At 49.2% G+C, this 10,000-nt stretch overlaps 1 protein-coding gene across 6 annotated transcripts in view; it reads right to left on the bottom strand.

Annotated features, from left to right (window-relative positions):
* Positions 1 to 10,000, bottom strand: part of meis1b (Meis homeobox 1 b) — a 187,659-nt gene that overhangs the window by 100,894 nt on the left and 76,765 nt on the right. For 3 of the 6 annotated variants that reach the window (XM_071394549.1, XM_071394550.1, XM_071394548.1), the window contains exon 8: positions 2,315 to 2,404. The exons of the other annotated variants lie outside the window; for them this stretch is intronic. In XM_071394549.1, coding sequence (XP_071250650.1) covers positions 2,315 to 2,404 — 90 coding nt within the window. The remainder of the gene's footprint in view (positions 1 to 2,314; positions 2,405 to 10,000) is intronic. 6 annotated transcript variants of the gene reach the window in all.

The raw sequence follows: 10,000 nt of genomic DNA, 5'->3' as shown, positions 1-10,000 counted from the left end.
TCCAAGACAGATACAGCTGCTCCGGCTAGCCCAGTCTGGTCTGTAATCCAAGACAGATACAGCTGCTCCGGCTAGCCCAGTCTGGTCTGTAATCCAAGACAGATACAGCTGCTCTGGCTAGCCCAGTCTGGTCTGTAATCCAAGACAGATACAGCTGCTCTGGCTAGCCCAGTCTGGTCTGTAATCCAAGACAGATACATCTGATCTGGCTAGCCCAGTCTGGTCTGTAATCCAAGACAGATACAGCTGCTCTGGCTAGCCCAGTCTGGTCTGTAATCCAAGACAGATACAGCTTCCGGCTAGCCCAGTCTGGTCTGTAATCCAAGACAGATCCAGCTGCTCTGGCTAGCCCAGTCTGGTCTGTAATCCAAGACAGATTCAGCTGCTCTGGCTAGCCCAGTCTGGTCTGTAATCCAAGACAGATACAGCTGCTCTGGCTAGCCCAGTCTGGTCTGTAATCCAAGACAGATACAGCTGCTCCGGCTAGCCCAGTCTGGTCTGTAATCCAAGACAGATACAGCTGCTCTGGCTAGCCCAGTCTGGTCTGTAATCCAAGACAGATACAGCTGCTCTGACTAGCCCAGTCTGGTCTGTAATCTAAGACAGATACAGCTGCTATGGCTAGCCCAGTCTGGTCTGTAATCCAAGACAGATACAGCTGCTCCGGCTAGCCCAGTCTGGTGTGTAATCCAAGACAGATTCAGCTGCTCTGGCTAGCCCAGTCTGGTCTGTAATCCAAGACAGATACAGCTGCTCCGGCTAGCCCAGTCTGGTATGTAATCCAAGACAGATACAGCTGCTCCGGCTAGCCCAGTCTGGTCTGTAATCCAAGAACACGTTTCTATTGGAAGCAAATGGTCTGAATCCGCTGTAAAGACAGGATCATGTTCAGCAAAGCCTACAATAACAAACCCGGGGCTCGTCCCATGTGAGTTAGGAAAACAGAAGCAATGACTCTGCATGGATACCGGGGGACGGAGAGAGAGAGGGAGAAAGAGAGAGAGGAGGAGAGGGAGGGAGAGAGAGAGAGAAGGAGAGAGAAGGAGAAAAAGAGAGAGATGCGGAGAGAGAGATGCGGAGAGAGAGAGAGAGAGAGAGAGGAGAGGGAGGGAGAAGGAGAGAGAGAGAGAGAGAGGAGAGGGAGGGAGGGAGAAAGAGAAAGAGAGAGAGGGAGAAAGAGAGAGATGAGAGGGAGGGGAGAGAGAGAGAGAGAGAGAGAGAGAGAGAGAGAGAGAGAAGGAGAGAGAGAAGGAGAGAGAGAGAGAGAGAGAGAGAGAGAGAGAGAGAGAGAGAGAGAGAGAGAGAGAGAGAGAGAGAGAGAGAGAAGGAGAGAGAGAGAGAGAGAGAGAGAGAGAGAGAGAGAGAGAGAGAGAGAGAGAGAGAGAGAGAGAGAGAGAGAGAGGGGGGAGAAAGAGAGAGAGGGGGGAGAAAGAGAGAGAGAGAGAAAGAGAGGAGAGGGAGAGGCGAAAGAGAAAAGGGAGAAATTGAAGCGTCCCTATTCTTCCCGCTTCCTTTTCATCATATTTACCCTCCCTCTCTTCTTCTCTCTCTCTCTCACCCTCCCTCTCTTCTTCTCTCTCTCTTTCTCCCTCCCTCTCTTCTTCCCGCTAATATTTCTACTGAACTTTGACCTCTATGATCCTACAACGCCTTGAAGGAAATAAGGAGGGAGAGGAAAAGACGGAGCCGTCAAATTTTATTGCCATTTCCATTTTCACTGCAATTTGATACCGATCACGTCGGCAAGGTCTGGGGCTAATTTCTGCTTTTTCTCTGACCTCAGAGAGCAAGGGAGCGGGAGGAAGGGTGGAAGAGGAGAGGAAGCGAGGGAGGCAGAGGTGTTGGAGCGAAACACGGAGCCGTGTCTGCCGGCCATGTTGCTTAAAATGTCAGCCGTGCTGCACTATTACCAGGGCCTGGCGTCTCTGAGAAAGAGAGGAGGGAGGGATGGAAGGAGGGAGGGAGGGAGAGAGATGGAGGGAGGGATGGATAGAGGGAGAGAGAGAGAGAGAGAGAGAGACAGAGAGAGAGAGAGAGAGGGGGAGGGATGGATAGAGGGAGAGAGAGAGAAAGAGAGAGAGATTGGCACATTGGCATAACTTGAGCCCAATGTTTACTGTTCATTTGTATTGTTAATTTCACTTCTGTATATTATCTACTTGACTTGCTTTGGCAATATTAACATATGTTTCTCATGCCAATAAAGCCCCTTGAATGGAATTGAGAGATGGAGGGAGAGAAAGAGAGAGAAATAAATACAATAATTAAATTCCATAACCACCTAAAAGGAAGCGATGCCCACACAAGCCCTCACCTACAGAGAGATGAACCTGGAGAATCCCCACATTCAGCTGGTATTGGGACTTCACAAACACAGACCCAACAGACTGCAACACAATTAGACCTAACCAAATCATGAGAAAACAAAAAGAGTATTACTTGGAACATTGGCACATTAGAAAGAATTAACAAAAAAACTGAGCAAACTAGAATGCTATTTGGCCTTAAACAGAAAGTACACAGTGGCAAAATACCTATTTTACATGACCCAAAATTAAGGAAAGCTTTGACTATGTACAGACTCAGTGAGCATAGCCTTGCTATTGGGAAAGGCTGCCGTAGGCAGACCTGGCTCTCAAGAGAAGACAGTCTATGTGAACACTGCCCACAAAATGAGGTGGAAACTGAGCTGCACTTCCTAACCTCCTGCCAAATGTACCACCATATTAGAGACACATATTTCCCTCAGATTACACAGATCCACAAAGAATTAGAAAACAAATCCAATAATGATCAACTCCCATTTCTGTTAGGAGTGCCACAATGTGCATCATTGAGAGAGAGAGAGAGAGAGAGAGAGGAGCCCCTAGATTAGTTTGTCATATTCCCTCTACGAGCTGGGAGACAGGGGTGGTGTGTAAAATGTGTGTGTGAGAGAGAGAGAAAAGATCACTGTATGTTAATGTGTTTTATGTTTGAGTCTGAAATGGTGGAAATAATCAGAGAAATGATGCAGGTCCATAAACAGACGGGTTGGCCTCATTAAGGCCATCAGCAGAAGGATGGAGCACACACACACACACATGCACGCCTTCACACACACACACACACACACACACACACACACACACACACACATACACACACACACACACACGCACACACACACACACACATATATACGGTATATATATATACACACACACGCCCTACCACGCCAGGGGGAAACACCACAGGCACACTGTGATCAGTGATGGGTTATGACAGAGTCTTAGAGACTAGTGAAGGAGTGGGGTGGGGGGGGGTCTGTGCCTGTGCCTGTGTGTGTGTGTGTGTGTGTGTGTGTGTGTGTGTGTGTGTGTGTGTGTGTGTGTGTGTGTGTGTGTGTGTGTGTGTGTGTGTGTGTGTGTGCGTGTGTGTGTTTAACTGGGTGTGTGTATGTGTGACATCATCAGTGTGAGTGGCTGAAGACAGAAGCCACCAAATGTCATGGTTGTGTCCCATGTGTGTGTGTGTGTGTGTGTGTGTGTGTGTGTGTGTGTGTGTGTGTGTGTGTGTGTGTGTGTGTGTGTGTGTGTGCGTGTGTGGTAATTAGTGAGCAGGCCAGTGACTGTAGCAGCCAGGGGCATGAGAGAAGCCCTGGGGCTAACAAGGGAGGGAATATTTGATTAGTCTCTCCCACACACACTGACTATACAGGCCAGCACAGAGAAACATGCAGAAATCAACTTAGCATTTTAGCATCCCTCATTCACTCCTAATGTTCCGTTAGCATTAGCAGACAGAAGAACGAGTGCCCTGCTCAACCCTGAGTGGATTTCTATCTATTCCTCCTTTACATCTCTCCCTTCCACCTCTCCCTTCCACCTCTCCCTTCCACCTCTCCCTTCCACCTCTCCCTTCCACCTCTCCCTTCCACCTCTCCCTTCCACCTCCCCCTTCCACCTCTCCCTTCCACCTCTCCCTTCCACCTCTCCCTTCCACCTCCCCCTTCCACCTCTCCCTTCCACCTCCCCCTTCCACCTCTCCCTTCCACCTCTCCCTCTCCACCTCTCCCTTCCACCTCTCCCTCTCCCTCTACCTCTCCCTCTCTCTCTCTCTCCCCCTCTTTTTCCCGCTCTCTCTCTCTATCTCTCTCTCAATTCAATTCTATTGACTTTATTGACATGGCAAGTTCATTATTACTTACATTGTCAAAGTATACATATACAATTATTTTACAAAATATTTTTTATTTATTTATATATATATATAAAAGATATATTTATATATACATAAATGGTGGGACCAACAGCAATAATAATAGTAGTAGTGGACATGGGATTACCATTAATAACAGCTACAACAACAATATTAATCAGAGCAATACATTAAAGCAATGGTAGTAGACCAGTCTCAACATGACTGAGAAGACACATGACCTGGTATGAAAAACAAAACAAAACAAGATGGGAAATATTATCCACATTACTTTGCACTTTTCACTGGCTATCCCTCAGGTTGTGGCAGGAGGACACATATTTGGCTGCCAAAACTGCACATTTTGGCTTTTCACCCAATAAATATTAGATTTTTTCTTCATCTTTTATAGTTTCAAATTCTTTGTATTGAATAATAATTTGGGGAAATAAATATTCTCTTAGGTCTGAGTATTTGTCACAGTGTAATAGGAAATGCAGCTCTGTCTCTACCTCTCCCCTGGAGCAGAGTGAGCACAGCCTATCCTCTCTGGGCAGCCAGGTTTGTCTGTGTCTCTCTCCCTCCTTCCCCTCTCTCTCCCTCCCTCCTCCCCCCTCTCTCGCTATCATTCTCGCTATCATTCTCTCTCTCTCTCTCTCTCTCTCTCTCTCTCTCTCTCTCTCTCTCTCTCTCTCTCTCTCTCTCTCTCTCTCTCTCTCTCTCTCTCTCTCTCTCTCTCTCTCTCTCTCTCTCTCTCTCTCTCTCTCTCTCTCTCTCTCTCTCTCTCTCTCTCTCTCTCTCTCTCTCTCTCTCTCTCTCTCTCTCTCTCTCTCTCTCTCTCTCTAGGCACATCCTGACATTATCACATAGAATCTGGTCTAATCTGTAATGATCTGATTACACTATGGTAATGTTCCTAATGTTCCCCTGCTCCTTATACAGGACACCACTACTGACCAGGGTCCACAGGGTGTCCCGTAAGGTGTCCCGTAAGGTGTCCCGTAGGGTGTCCCGTAAGGTGTCCCGTAGGGTGTCCCGTAGGGTGTCCCGTAAGGTGTCCCGTAAGGTGTCCCGTAGGGTGTCCCGTAGGGTGTCCCGTAGGGTGTCCCGTAAGGTGTCCCGTAGAGTGACCCGTAGGGTGTCCCGTAAGGTGTCCCGTAGGGTGTCCCGTAAGGTGTCCCGTAGAGTGACCCGTAGGGTGTCCCGTAGGGTGTCCCGTAGAGTGTCCCGTAGAGTGTCCCGTAGGGTGTCCCGTAAGGTGTCCCGTAAGGTGTCCCGTAGGGTGTCCCGTAAGGTGTCCCGTAGGGTGTCCCGTAGGGTGTCCCGTAAGGTGTCCCGTAAGGTGTCCCGTAGAGTGACCCGTAGGGTGTCCCGTAGGGTGTCCCGTAGGGTGTCCCGTAAGGTGTCACGTAAGGTGTCCTGTAGGGTGTCCCGTAGGGTGTCCCGTAGGGTGTCCCGTAGAGTGTCCCGTAGAGTGTCCCGTAGGGTGTCCCGTAGGGTGTCCCGTAAGGTGTCCCGTAGGGTGTCCCGTAGGGTGTCCCGTAGAGTGTCCCGTAGGGTGTCCCGTAGGGTGTCCCGTAAGGTGTCCCGTAGGGTGTCCCGTAGTGCTCTGATCAACAGTAGTGCACCATATAGAGAATAGGGACTCATCCTATAGCTGCTGTTGTCATGGACACTACCTGCCTCTTTGTTGGGGCTTCCCAACTAATTAAAGGTGTCAGCCATTTTTCTAGCTGACAAATGAACGTCCACTCACATTTAACAGACCGTGTTACACAAGCCCTCTTACAACTCAGAGAGAGAGATGAATGATGAATGAATGATGACACCATCTCATTTCTCTGTTTAAAAGAACAGGAAAATACTCAGTAGTCAAGAGATGTCACATCATTACAGTCTCTGTGTGTCTCTCTCTCTGTGTGTGTGTGTGTGTCTCTCTCTCTGTGTGTGTGTGTGTGTCTCTCTCTCTCTGTGTGTGTGTGTCTCTCTCTCTGTGTGTGTGTGTGTCTCTCTCTCTCTGTGTGTGTGTGTGTCTCTCTCTCTCTGTGTGTGTGTGTGTCTCTCTCTCTCTCTGTGTGTGTGTGTCTCTCTCTCTCTCTCTCTCTCTCTCTGTGTGTGTGTGTGTCTTTCTCTCTCTCTGTGTGTGTGTGTGTCTTTCTCTCTCTGTGTGTGTGTGTGTGTCTTTCTCTCTGTGTGTGTGTGTGTGTGTCTTTCTCTCTCTGTGTGTGTGTGTGTGTGTCTCTCTCTCTCTGTGTGTGTGTGTGTGTCTCTCTCTCTGTGTGTGTGTGTGTGTGTCTCTCTCTCTCTGTGTGTGTGTGTGTGTCTTTCTCTCTCTGTGTGTGTGTGTGTGTCTTTCTCTCTCTGTGTGTGTGTGTGTGTCTTTCTCTGTGTGTGTGTGTGTGTGTGTCTTTCTCTCTGTGTGTGTGTGTCTCTCTCTCTCTCTCTCTCTCTCTCTCTCTCTCTCTCTCTCTCTCTCTCTCTCTCTCTCTCTCTCTCTCTCTCTCTCTCTCTCTCTCTCTCTCTCTCTCTCTCTCTCTCTCTCTCTCTCTCTCTCTCTCTCTCTCTCTCTCTCTCTCTCTCTCTCTCATTTCAAGAGGTTCATGTTTTTGTTACATTTTATAGGCCACATGGTCTGATGTCAAGAGGAGAGTGCTGGAGACAGATCTTTCTTTTCTAACAGCACATTCGGTCCACGGACCATTTCCTTATGAGAGTCTCTCTCTCTATGGTATAGTATGGCAGGTGACCTGGGGCTTCTCCCACGTGGGCCCCATCCCTTGGTTTCACACCCCAGTGGGATCACATGGCCCTGGGTTAGACGTTTAGGCAAACCCCAGGCCTCTGGGGCCCAGCTACCCTGTTCCATTCACTATTCTATACACAGGGGCGTGCACACACACATACACACACACTCTCTCTCCTACTCTCTCTCACACTCAAACACACACACTCACACACACTTCCCCAGAAACACACAACACACAGAGGGGCAAGGAGAGGGAGGGAGGGAGGGAGGGAGGGAGGGAGGGAGGGAGGGAGGGAGGGAGGGATAAAGCAGCGTTTATTGTATTCAGGCCATTCATATGGTCAGAGAGAGGGGGAGAGGAGAGAGGGAGAGGGAGAGGGGGAGATTGGGAGAGGAGAGAGGGAGAGGGATAGGGGGAGATTGGGAGAGGAGAGAGGGAGAGGGGGATAGGAGAGGAGGAGAGAGGGAGAGGAGGGAGGGAGAGGGCGAGAGGAGAGAGGGGGAGAGGGGGAGATGGGGAGAGGAGAGAGGGGGGATCCCTTTGCAAAGTGTCTCCCTCCTTCAACATGCAGGAATGTGTGACTGACGCACACACAGTTTCACTGTGGCTCTGACTCTCAGGCTTCTTCAATACAGCTGAGGCCCATAGATACATGCTGTTTTCACCCGACCCCTAATAAACCCAGACTGCTGTTTTCACCCGACCCCTAACAAACCCAGACTGCTGTTTTCACCCGTCCCCTAACAAACCCAGACTGCTGTTTTCACCCGTCCCCTAATAAACCCAGACTGCTGTTTTCACCCGACCCCTAATAAACCCAGACTGCTGTTTTCACCCGACCCCTAATAAACCCAGACTGCTGTTTTCACCAGACCCCTAATAAACCCAGACTGCTGTTTTCACCCGACCCCTAATAAACCCAGACTGCTGTTTTCACCCGACCCCTAATAAAGCCAGACTGCTGTTTTCACCCGTCCCCTAATAAAGCCAGACTGCTGTTTTCACCCGTCCCCTAATGAACCCAGACTGCTGTTTTCACCCGACCCCTAATAAACCCAGACTGCTGTTTTCACCCGACCCCTAATAAACCCAGACTGCTGTTTTTACCCGTCCCCTAATAAACCCAGACTGCTGTTTTCACTCGTCCCCTAATAAACCCAGACTGCTGTTTTCACCCGTCCCCTAATAAACCCAGACTGCTGTTTTCACCCGTCCCCTAATAAACCCAGACTGCTGTTTTCACCCGACCCCTAATAAACCCAGACTGCTGTTTTCACCCGTCCCCTAATAAACCCAGACTGCTGTTTTCACCCGTCCCCTAATAAACCCAGACTGCTGTTTTCACTCGTCCCCTAATAAACCCAGACTGCTGTTTTTACCCGTCCCCTAATAAACCCAGACTGCTGTTTTCACCCGTCCCCTAATAAACCCAGACTGCTGTTTTCACCCGACCCCTAATAAACCCAGACTGCTGTTTTCACCCGACCCCTAATAAACCCAGACTGCTGTTTTCACCCGTCCCCTAATAAACCCAGACTGCTGTTTTCACCCGTCCCCTAATAAACCCAGACTGCTGTTTTCACCCGTCCCCTAATAAACCCAGACTGCTGTTTTCACCCGTCCCCTAATAAACCCAGACTGCTGTTTTTACCCGTCCCCTAATAAACCCAGACTGCTGTTTTTACCCGTCCCCTAATAAACCCAGACTGCTGTTTTCACCCGTCCCCTAATAAACCCAGAATGCTGTTTTTACCCGTCCCCTAATAAACCCAGACTGCTGTTTTTACCCGTCCCCTAATAAACCCAGACTGCTGTTTTCACCCGTCCCCTAATAAACCCAGAATGCTGTTTTCACCCGTCCCCTAATAAACCCAGACTGCTGTTTTCACCCGTCCCCTAATAAACCCAGACTGCTGTTTTCACCCGTCCCCTAATAAACCCAGACTGGTGTTTTCACCCGTTCCCTAATAAACCCAGACTGCTGTTTTTACCCGTCCCCTAATAAACCCAGACTGCTGTTTTCACCCGTCCCCTAATAAACCCAGACTGCTGTTTTCACCCGTCCCCTAATAAACCCAGACTGCTGTTTTCACCCGTCCCCTAATAAACCCAGACTGCTGTTTTCACCCGTTCCCTAATAAACCCAGACTGCTGTTTTCACCCGTCCCCTAATAAACCCAGACTGCTGTTTTCACCCGTCCCCTAATAAACCCAGACTGCTGTTTTCACCCGACCCCTAATAAACCCAGACTGCTGTTTTTACCCGTCCCCTAATAAACCCAGACTGCTGTTTTCACCCGTTCCCTAATAAACCCAGACTGCTGTTTTTACCCGTCCCCTAATAAACCCAGACTGCTGTTTTCACCCGTCCCCTAATAAACCCAGACTGCTGTTTTCACCCGTCCCCTAATAAACCCAGACTTCTGTTTTCACCCGTCCCCTAATAAACCCAGACTGCTGTTTTTACCCGTCCCCTAATAACCCAGACTGCTGTTTTCACCCGACCCCTAACAAACCCAGACTGCTGTTTTCACCCGACCCCTAATAAACCCAGACTGCTGTTTTCACCCGTCCCCTAATAAACCCAGACTGCTGTTTTCACCCGACCCCTAATAAAACCAGACTGCTGTTTTTACCCGTCGCCTAATAAACCCAGACTGCTGTTTTTACCCGACCCCTAATAAACCCAGACTGCTGTTTTTACCCGTCCCCTAATAAACCCAGACTGCTGTTTTCACCCGACCCCTAATAAACCCAGACTGCTGTTTTCACCCGTTCCCTAATAAACCCAGACTGCTGTTTTCACCCGTCCCCTAATAAACCCAGACTGCTGTTTTCACCCGTCCCCTAATAAACCCAGACTGCTGTTTTCACCCGTCCCCTAATAAACCCAGACTGCTGTTTTTACCCGTCCCCTAATAAACCCAGACTGCTGTTTTTACCCGTCCCCTAATAAACCCAGACTGCTGTTTTCACCCGTCCCCTAATAAACCCAGACTGCTGTTTTCACCCGACCCCTAACAAACCCAGACTGCTGTTTTCACCCGTCCCCTAATAAACCCAGACTGCTGTTT

The sequence above is a fragment of the Salvelinus alpinus genome, chromosome 3, assembly GCF_045679555.1.
Source record: "Salvelinus alpinus chromosome 3, SLU_Salpinus.1, whole genome shotgun sequence".
NCBI classification, from domain to species: Eukaryota; Metazoa; Chordata; class Actinopteri; order Salmoniformes; family Salmonidae; genus Salvelinus; species Salvelinus alpinus.
Note: the sequence above shows the minus strand (reverse complement) of the source record. Positions and strands in the feature narration are given on the sequence as shown.